At 46.3% G+C, this 20560-nt stretch overlaps 1 protein-coding gene across 14 annotated transcripts in view; it reads left to right on the top strand.

Annotated features, from left to right (window-relative positions):
- The window catches only part of ZMYND8 (zinc finger MYND-type containing 8), a 150587-nt gene that overhangs the window by 4636 nt on the left and 125391 nt on the right, over positions 1–20560 (top strand). For all 14 annotated transcript variants that reach the window (XM_023192509.2, XM_023192507.2, XM_023192505.2 and 11 more), the window contains one exon: positions 4334–4404. In XM_023192509.2, coding sequence (XP_023048277.1) covers positions 4334–4404 — 71 coding nt within the window. Of the gene's footprint in view, positions 1–4333; positions 4405–20560 lie in introns of those variants that run through there.

The following is a 20560-nucleotide window of genomic DNA, read 5'->3' as shown; positions in this document are numbered from 1 at the left end:
GCCTGCTGTCCTTGAAGCACTTTCATTTTACCTAGCACCTTTTTGGTATGGATGCAAAACTGGTTTCTAATAGACTGAGAAGAGAAGGGGGACCGGGCTTCCTCCTCGCCTCCCCCCAGCCTGCTCCCTGGGAACATTTTTGTGTTTGCACAGACACCTGTCCGTCTGCAGTTTGTGCCACGGGGCTGCACAATTCCTAACCTTCTACCCACCTAATTCCAGGGCAAGGGGGCCTCATCACAGAGCCTCATGTTGAAAGCTCAGGATCTACAAGAGAAGGCTTTTCCTTAGGAACCTGTGACTTCACAAACTCTCCCTGTCATTGCAGAGTTTTTTTTAAGCTTCTAAACGTTGGGTTGTTGGTGTCCTTTGGTTCAGCTTTTCCTAGTTCTGGTATTTAGGAAGGTGGCTTTGAAACTAGCAGGGCTGCTTAAACAAGAGCTACAGCTATTGAACAAACTGCTACCATTTTAGCTTCAACACAGGAATGAGGCAGTGTTGCCAGACGCCATTTTAAGAATCCTGCATAAATAGCTTAGCTACCGATGACTCTGCCTGTTTTAGGTGAGTGCTTATATAAAGCTGCTCTGCTAACCATTCCCCCCCACCCCAATTTCTTAAAAAATTAATTGCAGATTTAGGGAAGCATGGTTTTTAATTTTGATGTTCACTATTTTGTAATCTAGAAGAGGAAGATGTTGTGCCTTGGGGATTAAATATTTCTTACAGCCTGGACCATTTTGGTATTTTGAATGAAAGTAAAAACCAGGAAAAGTCCTTTCGAATGATGCATGATTCTTGAATTGCTGTGCGATGATCCTCATCTGTAGAACCAGAGTCTTGTGCATGTTGGTTATATATTCTAGATGGCTTAGATATTCTTCTTTAAAAGTCAAATAGTAGGGGCACTTGGGGAAAAGAAATATGTGGGCATTGTGTATCCAGGCATTTTTCTGTCAAAACTAGATGCTTGCTTTTTTCTCTCTCTTGGAAGTGTTGAGGAGATGAGATTCCTGGGAATTACGGACCATCTCTGAGTCCTCAGAATTAATAATCAGAAGGCTTAAAGCATCCTGGAGGTGCAGTAGTTCATCTGCAACTTTTAATTGCTCTTTTTTCAGTGCATGCAGGTTAAGAAGTAAGCATAGGTTTTCTTGCTCAGGCATTGGGAAAGAAATCTTTTATTCTTTTTGAGATGGGATGGGGTGGTCTTGGTTATCTTTGCAGGTACTGTTATTTCTTTGAATTGCCTGAAATGTATCAGTTTGTGAAATCTACAGGCAAATGACTTGGGTAAAGTGAGTGTAAGAGGTGGTAGTGTATACAATGTATCTAACTAGTTGATGGTGTATTTTCCTATTGGAATGAGAAATTGTTTGCTTTTCAGCTAATTTTATCCTTTTTCTTTAGCGGGCCCCCAGTTTCCTCAACAGACCTTTAAAGGGAGAAAAGTAATGTCAGTTTGAAACAAGAGCTTGTTGTCTCATTGTTTTTGATTTAAATCATCAGGGTTGCTGGAAGCTAGCAGATATGGAAGGAAATAAGCTGTCTATGTTCTAAGACTTTAATGTATTAATGACAGAAGTTCAAAGTATTTTCTCCAAATGCAGCTGCTTTTTCTTTTTAACAATTATTTGACTGTTTTTCTTCCCCCAAATGACTGAACAGTTCTTAACCGAAATTGACCAACATCAGTGGGGCAATTCAGACAGGTACAGATCTTTTCTTGCCACTACTTTTGATGTAATATTTGTGTTTTTTTCCCCTAATAACATACTAGTTCTTAACACTAAACAAAAAAAAAAAAAAAAAAAAACAAAAAAAAAACAAAAAACACACATGAAAACCGAAATCAGTGGCATAGGAAAAAGGAAGTCCCGTTAGATGTGGCTATTCAAAATGACTAATTTTGCATTCTGGTCTTTGCTTTTGTAAATGAAGTTTTTTTTTTTTTTTTTTTCTCCCTCCTTTTAATGCATAGACACTGCAGTTTCCTTTAGCCAAATACAAGTTATTGTGTGCGTGCATGTGTGTGCATGGATTCCTTTTGAAAGGATGGTTTGCTGATCTGTGAAAAAGATGGTTTTCTTAAATTGTTGTGCTTGAAATCTTGTGATAAAGCTGGTGGTGCTATTGCTAAAGTTGGGTGATTATGGTGCCTACTTGTAATACTTGGAAAGATAAAACAACTTAACTTTTTCTTCCCTCTCTCTTCTGCTCCAGCATTGATTATCTTAAAACTCAGAAGCAAATACCAACCACATAACTAGTTTGCATTTTCCTCGTCTCTCAGCAGCATTCCTGCCTGAAGTATTCAGCTCCTCTAGGCTGTTAGAAGCCAAATAATTGTTCCCTTGAATGCAGCCTTCCTCCATGATCAATACACCTTTGAATGTTTTCATCGCTGCAGAAATCCTTCGAGTGGGTTTTTTGGGCTCAGTTCTGCATAATTGTTTTCCTCACCACTGTAGATTTCAGTTGGATCACAGATTAGCGTTTTCTCTATTACTCAAAATATGGGATCGGTTTCAAGAAGTTTAGAATTTCACATACTTCATGCTAGAGAGGGAAACAGAATTCTAGTTGCTAGAAAAGATCAAGGTTGCTATTTGTTCTTTTGAAGTGAACTGTCTACCCATCTCCAAGGGCTGCATGGGGCTTTTGTTAAGATGTATTTCCAGTCACCCCAAGCCAGAACCCATCAACAGCATCCAGTTGGACAACCTGTGTATGTTTCAGGCGGAGTGTGTTTCTGAGTTGAGAATGTTTTCTCCTTAAGTTGGAATAGAAAGCATTAGTGCTGAAATCACCTTCAATAAATCACCGTTGTATTATTGCATATAAGTGATGTGTTTAAATTTAGCAGGCTGCTTTCTCCTGATGAAAACCATTTGTGGCAACATGTCGGTTGTTTCTTTGGTGATTTGTGTCGCAGGCTTTCTTTACAGATGCTGTGTAAATGAAATTGTTAACAGGGCTCAGCATCAGAGTGCTAAATATGTGAATATTCTCATTTAAAACCAACTACCTTTCTTCATCACCAAGCTCCTATAGTTTAACTCTGAACTATAATCGTTTCCTTTCTATCTAGCTCCCATCCCAAATCCTCTCCTCCTAACATGGAACTCTCCTAAAATCTTCCCCTTATACTAGGGTTCGAGACATGAGGCTGTCTTTTTGGGCCTTTTGCGTTGTCACAGTCCCAGACCACGGAACACAAACAGGACATTCTCTCTTCCCCAGCCTCCTTCCTGTCCTGGCTTTGAGTCTTCCAAATGGAAAATTCCAGCCATATCAATTGGTGATGCACCCATTTCTTCCTGTGGAACCACAGTCTGATGGAATTGCTTCTGGAGTAAATGCCCGGCTTCAGTGTCAGCCTGAATGTTTGGAAAGTTCTAGCACCTCAAACTATTTGCATCTATGAAAGCATAACTCTATTTTTTTTCCTTTGGCTTAGCTTGTGAGTTCTCTGTAGGAGGAAGATCTTATATGGCCGGCTCTCTTTCAACTCCAGTTCCAGCAGAAAGAGAGAGAATGTTCTGGGTGACAGACCCTCCCAGCAAAGGGGCTTGCTTTATTTGCTTCTCTCCCCAACCCTCCACTCTTAGCCTTTGTCTTTTGAATAATCCTTCCTCATTCCACTTTTGTGGTGGGGGATAATTAGTCACAACTCAGTAGTAAGCTGTGCCTGCTGTAGAGAGGAAGCATTCAGGGTGTTGGAAGTATGGAAACCCCGGTCTGATTCCTGGAATCAGTGCTCCTCGGTTCAGTGTTTTGAGAGCAGGTCTTTAGCTTCTAGCTGGGCATATTCTTCTGCTTTGTAATTTAACCTATATCTTTTTTTTTTTTCATGTTCCTGCCTCATTAGGGAATTGTAAGATTTAGGGGGAGGTATGGGAAATCTTACTCTTTGCCCTAAAGTATTCAGAGATCAGAATTCTGGATACCCTGCAGAACACCTCCAACCTCCCTGCCTTTGAACCCTGTGTTAACAATGAGAAGCTTGTTTATTTGAAGGCTGGGTTCTCATTGGCCCACAGGGGTAGGTTGTAATTGTGTGTCTAAAAAATTGCCTTTTGCATTCCCCAATAGCATGACAACTGGAATAGTAATTTGACTTAAAAAAAAAAAAACAACCTAGTGTCTTAAAAAACTCCTTTAGGACTCTTCACACTTTGTTGAAATCAGGTGTGGGTTTCCTTCCCCCAGCCCTGGATAAGGATGAGGGAATGTCTTTAAGGTGGGTTTGTTGCTAGAACTTCCCAATAGCTGCCCCCATGGGGCCAGTTCTCAGCCTTCCTAAACATGAACATAATTTGCTCTGTTTCAGCTTGGCTGAAGAGGAAATAAAAACAGAACAGGAGGTGGTAGAGGGCATGGATATCTCTACTCGCTCCAAAGGTGAGTAAAAATCTTGGTTTATCTATTCTAGAGCTAAGGAGGAAATTGGAATTTCTTTTTGTTGTTGTGGAGCAGTGAAGTGTGGCTCTCTGAGCCGACATTGTAACTCTTCTTGGATTTTCAGATATAAGATTTTTTGATGAATGAACCTAATTTATGGAGAACTCTCCTCCTTTTGGTTTTCTTTCCCTGGTGTCTGTGTAGGTGTCCTGACAGTGAATTTTACCTGTGTGTCATGAGTGAGGGTGGCTGGCTACCTCTCCGCAGGGTGACTTTCAGAAGCCACAGTTTAAATAAAGCGTGTTCTGGAAGCCACCAGAGCCTCTAGCTGCCGCTTGTTTTCTGATTTTAACAACAGGCCTCTTTGGAATCCCAGAAGTGGGATGAAGTCAGCCCGCTTCATTGGAAAGTGGTGGTCTTGGGTTAGAGATAAAAAGCAAATGTAGAGCTTGCTGGGATGCCGGGGCCAGTGTTTGCATTATTTCAAAATTTAGCAAATTAGGGCAAACACAATTTATGCGTTTATTCACAAGCCTAGAGTAGACTCCTGAATATCTTCTAATTGAGGGATTGGTACTTTTCATTTGGTCTGTGTGAAAGAGGTTTTATGAGGCTTCCCAAAAGGAAGCAGTTATTCACTTTTACCTTCAGGGTGCTTTTACAAATGAGCTACTGGAGTATTTTTCGTATCTTTGGTTGATGAAAAGGCTCATCTCCAAACTTAATGGTTGTACCAAGGTGTTTTCATTCCTTCAGCAAGTCACTGTGTGCTTGCTTGGAACACACAGCCTTGCACTGGGGGTTATGGGGAAGGGAGGAAGAGGCTGGACAGGGTTACTGCAGACTACTGGAAGGAGGTGCTCATATGGCTGCAGAGTGTCCTACAAAGTGACTTCCTAAAGGCGTCTGAAACCAAAAGCATTTTGAGGATTGTTATAAGACAGCGTGTCGCCAGGCACGGTGGCTCATGCCTGTAATCCCAGCACTTTGGGAGGCTAAGGTGGGCGATCACGAGGTCACGCATTCGAGACCAGCCTGGCCAACATGGTGAAACCCCCGTCTCTACTAAAAATACAAAAATTAGCCAGGCATGGTGGCACGCACCTGTAATCCTAGCTACTTAGGAGGTTGGGGCAGGAGAATCACTTGAGCCCGGGAGGCGGAGGTTGCAGTGAGCTGAGATCGTGCCACTGTACTCCAGCCTGGGCAACAGAGCAAGACTCCATCTCAAAAAAGAGACAGCATGTCATTTTGGGGCAAAGTTGGGGGTCCAGTAGTCAAGGCTGGGACCCGGGAAGTGGGAGCTGGCTGCTGATCTCTGGCAGCAGTCACAGGAGGGGAGGCACCCCAGGTGGGAAGGCCTGGCTTACTGGGTGGGTGCTTTGTGCTGGGGAGCAGCAGGAGGAGACTGGGTGGAGGCAGAGGGCTGCTGCCCCCTCATCACAGCGCGACCCCGCCTGTGCCGGGTGGCAGGAGGTTTCAGATCCATTGATGGTGAAGAGAGCTGAGCCACCAGGGACTTCAGAGCAAGGAAGGTACCTTCTCTCAGAGGTGTTTTTGATGTTGCGGGAACACGTGCCTCTCAGCCACTTCTCAGCCCCCTTGTTGTGGTCAGAATCAAATGTGGTCCAGCAGGAGACAGGGACTGAAGAGAGGGGGCCAGGAGGTGGAGGTCTTGTCCCTGTTCTGCTGCTTACCTTCCCCAGGGGGCTTGGACACTGGCTGTGTCCCTTCATTTTTGTATTTGTGCTGTGGGGTGTTGCATTAGATTCTATCCAAGCATGACGAAGCTGAGTGACCATTGTCTCTTTCTCTCTTCTCTCCTACTCCTATCCTCTCCCCTCAGCAGCCAGAACACGCTTCAAAAATGTGGATTGGGGTCAGGCACAGTGGCGCATGCCAATCATCCCAGCTACTTCAGAGACTGAGGTGGGAGTATCAGTTGAGGCCAGGAGTTCGAAAGCACCCTGGGCAACTTAATGAGACTCCTCCCCCCACCCCATCTCTGTTAAAAAAAAAAAAAAAAGTGGGCCGAGTGTGGTGGCTCACACCTGTAATCCTAGCACTTTGGGAGGCCGAGGCGGGTGGATTGCCTGCTCTCAAGAGTTTGAGACCAGCCTGGGCAACATGGTGAAACCCTGTCTCTACTAAAATACGAAAAAATTAGCTGGGCGTGGTGGCATGTGCCTATAATCCCAGTTACTTGGGAGGCTGAAGCGGGAGAATTGCTTGAACCTAGGAGGCGGAGGTTGCGGTGAGCCGAGATCATGCCTTTGCACTCCAGCCTGGGGGACAGAGCGAGACACCGGCTCAAAAAAAAAAAAAAAAGTGGATCAGGTTCTGTCTCATTTTGCTAACTCCTTCTGATGACTTTCCAGTACCCTTCCACTCAGGTCTGAAGTCACCCTGACCTGCCTACCTGGGCCAGCCCTGTTTACCTTTGTTTCCTTTGTGACGTTCTGTTCTCTTTGTGCCATTTCTTCACTTGAGCTCCTTGGCCTCCTTCCTGTTGGTTCCTTCCTTGGGGCCCCTGTGTGTCTTTTGCCGGGAGCAGGCTGCCCATTTCTCATTGTGATCTCAGACTTATCTCAGATAGTGGCTCCTCAAGGAGGCTTTTGGTGGCCACCTAGTCTGAAGGAGTCATTTTGTCATTTTCTGTTGTGTGTGTGTGTGTGTGTGTATATATATATATATATATATATTTTTTTTTTCTCTTTAAAGACAACATCTTATTCCATTGTCCTGGCTAGAGTGCACTGGTATGATCATAGCTCACTGTATCCTTGATCTCCTGGGCTCAAAGCTCACTGTAGCCTCAATCTCCTGGGCTCAAGCTATCTTCCCACCTCAGCCTCCTGAGTAGCTGGGACTACAGGTGCACACCACCTCACCTGGCTAATTAAAAAAAATTTTTTTTGTAGGGGTGAGGTCGCGGTGGGTTGTCCAGGCTGGTCTGAAACTCTTGGCCTCAAGTGATCCTCTCTCTTTGACTTCCCAAAGCGCTGGGATTATAGGCATATGCCACTCTGTCTGGCCAATTTTCTATGTTTTTAAAATGAACTTTTAATGTGAGAGTAGTGTTAGATTTCCAGAGAAGTTCTGAGGATAGTGCCAAGAGTTCCCATGTTAGCCCCTGGCTCCACACACAAAATTTCTTCTATTATTAACATCATACACTAGTGTGGTGTAATTGTCACAAATAATGCATCAATTTTGTTATGTTATTACCAACTAAAGACTATCCCTTATTCAGATTTCCTTCGGTTTTCCACGAAAGTCCCTTTTCTGTTTTAGAATCCCACTCAGGATTCCTCATTACATTTAGTTGTCTGCCTGGGCTCCTGTTGGCTGTGACAGTTTCTTAGACTTTTCTTGTTTTTGTTGAACTTAGCGGTTTTCAGCAATACTGGTCAGGCATTTTGTAGATGTTCTCTCAGTTGGGATTTATATGATGTGCTTCTCGTGATTAGACTGGTAAACAGTGATTATGGGTTTTGGGGACGAAGAAGACTACAGAGGGTAAAATGCCATTTTCATCATATCACATCAAGGGTATGTGTTATTAATAAGAGTTATTGCTGTTGGCCCAGCGCAGTGGCTCACACCTGTAATCCCAGGACTTTGGGAGGCCAAGGCGGGAGGATCATCTGAGGTCAAGAGTTTGAGACCAGCCTGGCCAACATGGTGAAACCCCGCCTCTATTAAAAATGTAAACATTGGCTGGGTGTGGTGGCAGGCACCTCTCGTCCCAACTACTTGGGAGGCTGAGGCAGGACAATCACTTGAACCCAGGGTAGAGGGTGTGGAGGCGGAGGTTGTAGGGAGCCAAGACTGTGCCACTGCACTCCAGTCTGGGAAACAGAATGAGACTATCTCAAAAAGAAAGAAAGAAAAAAAAGATTTATCACTGTTGATGTTGACCATGACCATCTGGCTGTGGTAGAGCTTTCTTCTCTTTCCATCCTTTGCTCTTTGGAAGGAAGTCACACGGTGTCACCCACACTTAAGGAGTGAGGAGCTATGCTCCACCTCCTCGAAAGCAGAGGTTTGACATAAATTATTTGGGAGCAGGGCGTGGTGGCTCATGCCTGTAATCCCAGCACTTTGGGAGGCCAAGGTGGGCAGATCACTTGAGGCCAGGAGTTTGAGACCAGCCTGGCCAACATGGCAAAATCCCAGCTACTTGGGAGACTGAAGCAGAAAAATCACTTGAACCCAAGAGGCGGAGGTTGCAGTGAGCCGAGATTCCACCACTGAACTTCAGCCTGGGTGACAGTGAGACTCTGTCTCAAAAAAAAAAAATAAATAAAAAAAAATAAATAAATAAAAATTTAGAATTCTTCTGTATGGGGTATTGGTCTCTTCTCCCTTATGTATTTATTCAGTCATTTATCTCTATCAGTGTGGGCTCTGGGATGGTTACTTTATACTGTGGGTTGTAATCCAGTACTACTTATTTATTTTATTGCTCAAATAATTCCAGCTTTGGCAGTTGGGAGCTCTTTCTCTTGGCTCTTGTGTCCCCTTGACAGACTCCATCGTTGTGGGGTTTATTTGTTCGTTTGAGACAGCCTCATTCTGCTGCCCAGGCTGGAGTGCAGTGGTGCAATCACAGCTTATTGCAGCCTTGACCTGCTGGGCTCAAGCAGTCCTCTTGCCTCAGCCTCCCCACTGGCTGGGACCACAGGCACACATCACCACAGTTGGCTATTTTTTGTTCTTTTTATTTGTAGAGATGGAGTCTCGCTGTGTTGCCCAGGCTGGTTTTGAATTTCCCAGGCTCAAGTGATCCTATCACTTTGGCCTCCCATAGGGTTACAGGTGTGAACCACCATGCCAGACCAGCCTATTTATTTATTGAGCACTTGCTTTTTTCTTTTCTTTTCTTTTTTTTTTTTTTGAGACGGAGTCTCGCTCTGTCACCCAGGCTGGAGTGCAGTGGCACGATCTCAGCTCACTGCAACCTCCACCTCCCGGGCTCAAGTGATTCTCCTGCCTCAGCCTCCTGCGTAGCTGGGACTACAGGCGCCTGCCACCACGCCCAGCTAATGTTTTGTATTTTTAGTAGAGATGGGGTTTCACCGTGTTAGCCAGGATGGTCTCGATCTCCTGACCTCGTGATCCGCCCGCCTCGGACTCCCAAAGTGCTGGGATTACAGGCGTGAGCCACTGTGCCTGGACTTCTGTTTTTTTTTTGAGACGAGTCTTGCTGTGTGGCCCAGGCTAGAGTGCAGTGGTGTGATCTCGGCTCACTGCAAGCTCCGCCTCCCAGGTTCATGCCATTCTCTTGCCTCGGCCTCCCAAGTAGCTGAGACTACAGGCGCCCGCCACCACGCCCGGCTAATTTTTTGTATTTGTAGTAGAGACGGGGTTTCACGGTGTTAGCCAGGATGGTCTCAATCGCCTGACATTGTGATCCGCCAGCCTTGGCCTCCCAAAGTGCTGGGATTACAGGCTTGAGCCACCGTGCCCGGCCATTATTGAGCACTTTCTTGCCTTCTGGCACTATAAGATGCTCCAGGCTTGTTTTGTATGTCTTTGCCTCAGCCCTAAAATCATCCATTTCTCTATGGATCCTGCTTGTTTGCTTTCCTCCCCTCCCCTCCCTTTCCGAGATGTAGTCTTGCTCTGTCGCGGAGGCTGGAGTGCAGTGGTGCAATCTCAGCTCACGGCAACCTCCACGTCCCAGGTTCAAGCAATTCCTCTGCCCCAGCCTCCTGAATACCTGGGATTACAGGCACATGCCACCATACCCAGCTAATTTTTTTGTATTTCTAGCACAGACGGGGTTTCACCATGTTGGCCAGACTGGTCTCGAACTCCTGACCTCAGGCAATCCACCTGCCTTGGCCTCCCAGAGTGCTGGGATTACAGGTGTGAGCCACCGCACCCGTTGGATCCTGGTTTCTTTTATTGGATAATAATTTTAGAAGCCAAGATCTGGGCACTAAGTATGCTCATTTTTGTTTGTTTGTTTGTTTGTTTTTGAGATGGAGTTTCCCTCTGTTGCCCAGGCTGGAGTCCAGTGGCACAGGATCTCTGCTCATTGCAACCTCCGCCTCCTGGTTTCAAATGATTCTCCTGCCTCAGCCTCCTGAGTAGCTGGGACTACAGGTGTGCACCACCACACCTGGCTAATTTTTGTATTTTTAGTAGAGATGGGGTTTCACTATGTTGGGCAGGCTGGTCTCGAACTCCGACCTTGTGATTCTCCTGCCTTGGCCTCCCAAAGTGCTAGGATTACAGGCATGAATCACTGCACCCGGCCAAGTGTGCTCACTGCTACTAGAATGTCTTTGTTCTAGATTCTCTCTCTTTTTTTTTTTTGAGACGGAGTCTTGCTCTGTCGCCCAGGCTGGAGTGCAGTGGCTGGATCTCAGCTCACTGCAAGCTCCGCCTCCCAGGTTTACGCCATTCTCCCGCCTCAGCCTCCCGAGTAGCTGGGACTACAGGCGCCTGCCACCTAGCCTGGCTAGTTTTATGTATTTTTTTAATTTTTTTATTTTTTATTTTTGAGACGGAGTCTCGCTCTGTCGCCCGGGCTGGAGTGCAGTGGCCGGATCTCAGCTCACTGCAAGCTCCGCCTCCTGGGTTTACGCCATTCTCCTGCCTCAGCCTCTGGAGTAGCTGGGACTACAGGCGCCCGCCACCTCGCCTGGCTAGTTTTTTTTTGTATTTTTAGTAGAGACGGGGTTTCACCGTGTTAGCCAGGATGGTCTCGATCTCCTGACCTCGTGATCCGCCCGTCTCTACCACCAAAAGAAAAGGGATTTCGCGCGTCGGGCCCCCCGCCCGGCCTCTTTTTTTTTTTTTTTTTGAGATGGAGTCACACTCTGTCACCCAGGCTGGAGTGCAGTGGCACCCTCTCAGCTCATTGCAACCCCTTCCTCCCAGGTTCAAGCAATTCTCCTGCCCCATTCTTCCAAGTAGCTGGGACTATAGGTGTGCACCACTATGCCTGTTTAATTTTTTAATTTTTAGTAGAGATGGGGTTTTGCCATGTTAGCCAGGCTGGTCTCGAACTCCTGACCTCAAGTGATCTGCCTGCCTCGGCCTCCTCCCAAAGTGTTGGGATTACAGGTGTGAGCCACCTTGCTTCTAGATTCTCTCAGTGGACAACAAAGAAGGATATATACACATACTGTGTAAACATTTTTACATGTGTCCATCTGTGTCTATATCAGCTAAACATGAGTTCATTCTCTAGTTCGACCTTTTCCCATTACCGCATGGATCATTCTAGTCTTCTTCCCCGGTTTCTCTGTAACGTCCTAATCCAACAGTGAGAAGGCTGGCTTCTGCTGTCCACCGTTGGTTTACTATTTTGTGGTACATTTTAACCTGATCTGCAGTGTACAGTCTGATGAACTTTAACACACGTTCACGCTCGTGGGACCATGACCCAGATCAAGATAATTAAACATTCCCAGCATCCAGAGGGTTCCTCTGTCACTCTGATTTTGTTTATAGCCTTTGTCCTCACTTTGTATTTTCTTATTTGTTACTCTGCTAGAATGCTGGCTGCTGTATTTTTTTTTTACATTAAAAAAATATTTTTTGAGACAGAGTCTTGCTCTGTTGCCCAGGCTGGGGTGTAGTGGCTCGACCTTGGCTCGCTGCAACTTTCATTTCCCGGGTTCAAGTGATTCTCCTACCTCAGCCTCCTGAGTAACTGGGGCATGCGCCACCACACCCGGCTAATTTTTGTATTTTTAGTTGTGATGGGGTTTCACCATGTTGGCCAGACTGGTCTCAAACTCCTGATCTCAGGTGATCCACTCGCCTCAGCCTCCCAAAGTGCCGGGATTACAGGCGTGAGCAACCGTGCCCCGGCCTTTTTTTGTTTTTTAAATACGTGGAATCTCATTGAGTTGCCCAGGCTGCAGTGCAGTGCTCTTGCCATCATAGTACACTACAGCCTCTAACTCCTGGGCTTGAGCGATTCTGCTGCCTCAGCCTCCCGAGTAGCTAGGACTGTAAGTGCGCACCATGGTTTCAAGTTCCCTCTTTAAGCAGACCTGGACCACCATGCTTACTTATCCTTTGATTTGAGAGGCTGGTGCCATTGAGATTTAAAACACCTGGCTTCTGACTGGGTGGCTTACGCCTGTAATCCCAGCACTTTGGGAGGCCAACGCGGGCAGATCATGAGGTCAGGAGTTTGAGACCAGCCTGGCCAATATGGTGAAACCCCATCTCCACTAAAAATAGAAACTTAGCCGGGCGTAGTGGCGGGCACCTGTAATCTCAGCTACTCAGGAGGCTGAGGCAGGGGAATCGCTGGAAACCAGGAGGCAGAAGTTGCAGTGAGCTGAGATCACGCCGCTGCACTCCAGCCTGGGTGACAGAGTGAGACTCCATCTCAAAAAAAAAACAAAAAACAAAAAACACCTGGCTTCTAGAGCCAGATTTCCTGGTTCTGTCTTGCCCCCTTTCTGGCTGAGTTATTACTTGTGGCTAAGTTTCCTTTTGTAAATGGAAACCTTCTATCTTTTTATAAAGATAGAAGGTTATAGCTAAGATGAACTTTTCTTACACAGATAGAGTACTCAGAATGATTCTGAGACAGGGTGGCTGCTCAAAAATGTTAGCTGATTCGCATCAACTTAGAGACAGTGAATTTTTGTTGCTAGGTCCGTCAGGTGGTGAGAATGACTGTGTTCTGCCATTTCCCCCACTTGCAGCCTCTAGGAAGAAGGTCTAGAGGCAGATGAGGAAACCATGCCCAGAAGACCCCCTGCTCAGAGGGGGCACAGTGAAGAATTGTGGGCCGGGCGCGGTGGCTCACGCCTGTAATCCCAGCACTTTGGGAGGCTGAGGCGGGCGGATCACGAGGTCAGGAGATCGAGACTGTCTTGGCCAGCATGGTGAAACCCCATCTCTACTAAACATACAAAAAATTAGCTGGGCGTGGTGGTGGGCGCCTGTAGTCCCAGCCACTCTGGAGGCTGAGGCAGGAGAATAGCATGAACCCGGGAGGCGGAACTTGCAGTGAGCCGAGATTGCGCCACTGCGCTCCAGCCTGGGTGACAGAGCGAGACTCTGTCTCGGGGAAAAAAAAAAAAAAAAGAAAGAATTGTGTATAGTTGCCCAACAGGCAGGCTCGGGACCAGATAGGAATTTGCTTCTTTCCATCTAGTCCGGTGCCTTGCACTTCCCTGCAAGCTTCCTGTCCTGTTGGCTTCTGCAACGTTTGAAGAAGCTGTTCTGTAGGTGTTTGGAAGGATTTTCTCGGGTGCTTGGGAATTGTTCCTTTGGTAGGGAATCATTGAGGGGAAGGGGTCACCCTGTTTTGAGGGAGAACTTTCCCCAGGGATTCCCTGGGGGTGATTGTCGTTATGTGAAACTGAGCTCTTGTGACACTTGGTGGTGGTAGCTTCTGTTTCCAGAGCACCTGTGTGTGGAGCCACTTGGCTTAATATGCAAAGGCCTGGGGTTAAGATCGGGGTTGCTGAGGTTCCCAGAGCTGAAGTCTACATAGTGAAAATATGATTCTGTGAAGCTGACCGGGATGAAGCCTTATCTCTTGTTCAGTCCCAGTGATCTCAGCGTCCACAGTGGGATGATCTCCAGGCTCAGTGAACATGTTTTTTTTTCCTCCGGCCTGCTTTTCTTGGGAAGTTTAGGGACTCGCTTCCCCTGTGACATGACCCAGGTCAGGGTCCTTCGGTTCTGAGCAGGAAAGGGATGGTCTGCAGGTGGTCTGTTGGTGTGAAGCTGCTCCCATGGCATTGGTGGGAAGGCTGGAGGTCCAGGCCGCTCTCAGGAGTAGAGCCAGCCCAGAGCCTCAGGAACAATAGCGCAAAGTCCACGTGCATGTTCAGCCCTCTGGCCAGGGAAGGGCTAATATCCTGGACACCTGGACTCACTAACGCCGTCCCCACTGGGAAAGAGTTGGGTCCTCAAAAGGAGATTAGGTGACCCCTCTACCATCTTATGAACCTGGCAACGTGTTTTTCTCTACTTGCAGTTAGAAAACAGGCGCTGAGCCGTCCTCTCCTTGGGAAACTTAGAAACTGACAATTGGTGCGCAATTCCTCAGTCCTATTCCTACATCTAGTCCATGTGACCTTTCAGTTTCTCTAACTGAATTTCAATTTTTACGCCCCTCTCCCCTTGACATGTACTCACTTATTAACTGAGTAATTCCCAAGCCAGTCATTGCCATTATGCCAGCCTTGGCATTTAGTAGAGCGTTTTAGCTCTCAGGAGACGAAGTTTTGGAGCTTTCAGGATGTCAGGTTGACATTTGTGTCCAAGGGTAATGATCCTGCTGAAAGATGCTCCTACATGAATGGGAAGTGCCATCTCGATGCCAGATGTGTTTGCGTGGCTGATATTTTCTGAGTACTTCAGGGCATGATATGCAAATTACTTCATTTAATTCTCATACTAATTCCATGATGTGGGTGTGTCATTCCCATTTTACAGTTAAGGAAACTGAGGCTCAGATGAATTAAGGAAGTGTCAAAGTAAGGATGGAACTAGGGTCAGGTTTTATCTTTATTTATTAATTATATAGATGGGTTATTGCTGTGTTGCCCAGGCTGGTCTTGAACTCATGGGCTCAAGGGATCCACCTACCTCGGCCTTCCAAAATGCTAGGGTTATAAGTGTGAGCCACCACACCCTGCCCTTTGATTTTTAAACCTTTTTATTTTTTTTGATAAGAGTGTTTACGGTCCCTAGATTTTAAATCTTTTTTTTTTGGTAAGAGTGTTTAAGGTCTCTAGATTTCAAACCTTTGTACTTAACCATGACCTGTATTCCAAGGGTTGCAAGTCAAATGCCTGAAGGGCCCAGCAGGTAGATCAGTGACTGTGGCTGGGGATGCAGGGGGAAGGGGAGCTTTGGTGAATGGGAGAGTGTGCCAAAGTGGGGAGGGTGCCTCCATCTGATTGCTGACCAGCAGGAATATCACCCGCTGTGGCCAGCTGGGATTTTCTTTTCCCCTGTAAAACTGCCTGATTTAGAAATGTGGTCTATGTAGACTGGCTTCTCTAAAGATCATGCGTGAACCCAACAAAACACATTTCCGGGTCAGAAGAAGCCGAGGGCTGTCATTTTGCATTCCCTGTGCGACACTGGCTATGGCACAATTCATTGCAGAATTTGGCCTCACCATGTGTGAGTCAGAACAAGTGCCTTGAAGACCAGGGATTTGCAGCCTGAGAAGTGATGTACTCTGCGGGTTGAATTCACGTCTCCATACAAAGGCTCCCCTGTTTGGGCTGCTTGCGTCTTGATCCTGCCATGTGTGCGTTTTGTGGTAATGCTTGTGGTGTGTGGATGCCAGCCTGCCAAAGCTGAAACCATTTTTAAAAATGTCTGTGTAATGTCACCGGCACAAGGGAATGAAAGACTTGGAAACACGCACAGATGCAGCGGAAGGAAGCCCAAGATATTAAAATCTTGAACAGTATCATTCTAGCTGAGATTTGCCGGGGTATGGATGTGTTTTCAGAGACAGGATGCTAGAGAATATACAATTATAGCAATTTGCTAACCAGCCCCAGACCTTAATTAGCACAGGATCCTTGTTCTCACTGTTGTATGTAAATTAAGACTTTCACAAAGGGATTGTTTATGAGGACGGCTGTGAGATAGAGACCTTCTGTCATTTTTCAAGGAAACTCTTTCAGAAAATATAACCACAAACACTTTTAAATCACAGCGCGATGCAGAAGTGCTGAGAATTTTTCTTTCAAAAAATGAGCATCAGTATTTTTAACCGTATTTTGGCTCCTCTCTATCTCCGACAGCCCAAGAAGTGCCATCCATGTTACTGTGCAGTAGAAAGAATTTATTTGTGAGTTAGATGACTACCAGATTGTTCCTCTCCTAACAAGGTCTAAAATATCCCAGAACTCTGAAGATGTCTGATTATGGTTTTGCAAATGAGAAATCATCTACCTTCTCTTGGCCAGCATCGTCTCTACTGTGCATCTGTTCAAGGAATCCTGTCGGCAGTGTCTGTGCAATTTAGCTTTGTGGTTCACTCATGCAAACCTTGTGTTTGCCCCATTTTTGAAGCGTGACCCACGTTATATGTTTATGTGGCTATCATTATTTTAGAAGACTGTGATCTAAAATCGACTGTTTCAAGCTTAGTTTAAAAAGAACCATCTCTTCTTTTTCCTCTCTAAATGCCTGTAGAGTAAGAGTATCAGGGCTGAGGCCTTTTAGAGATCTGGGTACTTTTTATTGCCTGAGAGTTTAAAATAGTCATTCCATCATTGTTCTCCATTGGTAATGGATCCTTTACCAATGACTTGAGGTTATCAGTTTGGAAAGACCAGGTGTCATGGCGGTGAGGGGGTGAGTGGAATGATAATAAGCCCCCTTCAGCTTCCTGTGACTTCCCTCACCTATTGTGGGCTTTCCTGGGAACCTAAAGATCTAGCACTTTACAGACTTAAAAAAAAACCCAAAACCTTTATTGACATATAATTCACATACCATATACTTCTCCTTTATTTTTGTTTGTTTGAGACAGGGTCTCTCTGTCGCCCAAGCTGGAATGCAGTGGGGTGATCTCGGCTCACTGCAGCTTTGATTTCCTGGGCTTAAGCGATCCTCCCACTGCAGCCTCCTGAGTAGCTGGGACTACAGGCGTGTACTACCACCCCTGGCTAATTTTTATGTTTTTTTGTAGAGATGAGGTTTTCACCATGTTGCCCACGCTAGTCTTGAACTCCTGGGCTCAAGCGATCCTCCTGTCTTGGCCTCCCAAAGTGCTGGGATTACCGTTGTGAGCCACCACCCCTGGCCCAGTTATCCATTTAAAGTGAATAGTTTTATGGTTTTTAAAATATTTTCACGGAGGCCGGGTGTGGTGGCTGACGCCTGTAATCCCAGCAGTTTTGGAGGCCGTGGTGGGTGGATCACTTGAGGTCAGGACTTCGGATCAGCCTGGCCAACATGGTGAAACCCTGTCTCTACTAAAAATACAAAAAATTAGCTGGGTGTGGTGGTGTGCCTGTAATCCCAGCTACTCAGGAGGCTGAGGCGGGAGAATTGCTTGAACGTGAGAGGTGGAGGTTGCAGTGAGCCAAGATTGCGCCATGGCACTCCAGCCTGGATGACAGAGCAAGACTCTGTCTAAAATATATGTATATGTATTTTTTTGGGTTGTTTTTTTCACAGAGTTGTACAGCCAACATCACAATCAGTTGTAGATTTTCATCGCCCCCAGTAAGAAACTTCATACTCATTAGCAGTCACTTCCCATTCCCCACTTACCCCAGTGCCTGGCAAGTACCAGTCTACTTTCTGTGCCTGTGGATTTGCTTATGCTAGACATTTCATATAAATGGAATCATACAGTATGTGACCTTTTGGTCTGAGTTCTTTCACTTTGAATAATATTGTCAAGGCTCATCCACATTCTTGTAGCATAGATCATCAGTACAGACTGTCCCTGACTTACAATGGTGCGGAAGTGATACGTTCAGTACAAACAGTACTTGGCATTTTGGATTTTTGATCTTTTCTCTGGCTAGCATCAGTATGAGACTCTCTTGGGGTGCCAGGCACCTCCCAGTCAGCCACATGATCACAAGGATGAACAAACAATCTATACGACCATTCTGTTTTCACTTTCATTATGGTATTCCATAAATTACATGAGAGAGTCAACACTATTATACAGTAGGCTTTGCATTAGATGATTTTGCCCAACTCTTAAGTGTTCTGAGCACATTTAAAGTAGGCTAGGCTAAGCTATGATGTTCCCTAGGTTAGGTATATTAGATGCCTATTTATTTATTTATTTATTCATTCCTCCCTCGCTCCTTCCCATCCTTAATTTCCTTTTTTTTTCTCTTATTTTTTGAGATGGGGTCTCACTTTTATACCCTCACTGGAAGTGCAGTGGTGCAATCTCAGCTCTCTGCACCCCTCTGCCTCCTGGTTCAAGCGATTCTCCTGCCTCAGCCTCCCGAGTAGCTGGGACTACAGGTGAGCACCATCACGCCCAGCTAATTTTTGTATTTTTCTTTTTTTTGAAACGGAGTCTCACTCTGTCACCAGGCTGGAGTGCAGTGGCACTGTCTCGGGTCACTGCGACCTTTGCCTCCCAGGTTCAAGCGATTCTCAGTCTCCCGAGGAGCTGGGACTACAGGCACATGCCACCATGCCCAGCTAATTTTTATATTTTTTTAGTAGAGACGAAGTTTCACCATGTTGGCCAGGATGGTCTCAATCTCTTGAGGTGATCTACCTGCCTCGGCCTCCCAAAGTGTTGGGGTTACTGGCGTAAGCCACCGTGCCCTGCCGTGTATTTTTAATAGAGACGGGGTTTCACCATGTTGGCCAGGCTGGTCTCAAACTCCTGACCTCAAGTGATCTGCCTCCCTCAGCCTCCGAAAGTGCTGCCTGCCTTACTTTCTGATGGAGTCTCACGATCTTGCCCAGGCTGGAGTGCAATGGTGGGCTCAAGGGATCCTCTGGCGTAGCTGGGACTACAGGAGTGTACCACACTATGTCTGCCTTAAATGCATTTGTCTTTTTTATCTCTCTCTCATATATATATATATAAAATACATGTTTTGTAGACACAGAGGTCTCACTGTGTTGCCCAGGCTGGTCTGGAACTCCTGGGCTCAAGTGATCCTCTGGCCTTAGCCTCCTGGAGCGTTCGGATTACAGGCATGAGCCACTGTGCGTGGCCTCGTTTTTGACTTCCGGTACTTTGATTTTATGGGTTTATCATCTGTAACTCCATCATGAGTTGAGGAGTGTCTGTAGTTCATTTCCTTTTATGACTGAATAATGCTGCATTGGATGAATATGCTATACTTTGTTTATCTGTGTATGTGTTGATGGACGTTTGAGTTGTGTCCACTTTCTGGCTAGTAGGGATAATGCTGCAGAGAGTGTTTGTGTCTGAGTTTTTGTGCAGACACCACACATTTTCATTTCTCTTGGGTATAGATTTAGGAGTGAAATTGTGGGGTCATAGGATAACTCTTAACCTTTTGAAGAATATACACATTTAAATTTTTTGTGTTGTCTTTGTTTTTTTTTTTGAGATGGGAGCTTACTCTGTTGCCCAGACTGGAGTGACTGGAGTGCAGTGGCACGATCCCAGCTCACTGCAGCCATGAACTCCTGGGCTTAAGCGATCCTCCCATCTCAGCCTCTTGAGTAGCTGAGACCACCTGTACATGCCACCATGCCTGACTAATTCTTTAATTTTTTGTAGGCCGGGCGCGGTGGCTCAAGCCTGTAATCCCAGCACTTTGGGAGGCCAAGACGGGCGGATCACGAGGTCAGGAGATCGAGACCATCCTGGCTAACCTGGTGAAACCCCGTCTCTACTAAAAAATACAAAAAACTAGCCGGGCGAGGTGGCGGGCGCCTGTAGTCCCAGCTACTCAGGAGGCTGAGGCAGGAGAATGGCGTAAACCCGGGAGGCGGAGCTTGCAGTGAGCTGAGATCCGGCCACTGCACTCCAGCCTGGGTGACAGAGCGAGACTCCATCTAAAAAAAAAAAAAAAAAAAAAAAAAAATTTTGTAGCAACAGAGTCCTGCTATGTCGCCCAGGCTGGTCTCCAATTCATGGGCTCAAGTGATCCTCCTGCCTTGGCCTGCCAATGTACTGGGATTATAGGTGTGAGCCACCATGCTTGGACTCACAGACTTTTAAAGGCACTTGTCTCCCCTCTCTGCCGTCTTGACCCCCACATCTTTCCTGCTACCGCAACTGCTGTATTTCTGTACTCTTTCTTCAAAGCCAAACCTTTTGTTTTTTGAGATGGAGTCTCACTGTGTTGCCCAGGCTGGAGTGCAGTGGCGCAATCTCGGCTCACTGCAACCTCTGCCTCCCGGGTTCAAGCGATTCTCCTGCCTCAGCCTCCTGAGTAGCTGGGTTTATAGGTGCGCGTCACCATGCCCGGCTAGTTTTTGTATTTTTAATAGAGACGGGGTTTCACCATGTTGATCAGGCTGGTCTTGAACTCCTGACCTCGTGATCCACCCGCCTCAGCCTCCCAAAGTGCTGGGATTATAGGTGTGAGCCACTGTGTCCAGCAAGCCAAACTTCTTAGAAGCGTCTGTATTCATGTCTTTGTTCTGCCAGCTCCAGTGTGGCTTCCACCCTGACCTTCCACATTCACATCCCCACTGAGCTTCCTGGAGACTCTGTGTTGCCTTT

This window comes from Piliocolobus tephrosceles, chromosome 20 (assembly GCF_002776525.5).
Source record: "Piliocolobus tephrosceles isolate RC106 chromosome 20, ASM277652v3, whole genome shotgun sequence".
Taxonomy (NCBI): Eukaryota; Metazoa; Chordata; class Mammalia; order Primates; family Cercopithecidae; genus Piliocolobus; species Piliocolobus tephrosceles.
Note: the sequence above shows the minus strand (reverse complement) of the source record. Positions and strands in the feature narration are given on the sequence as shown.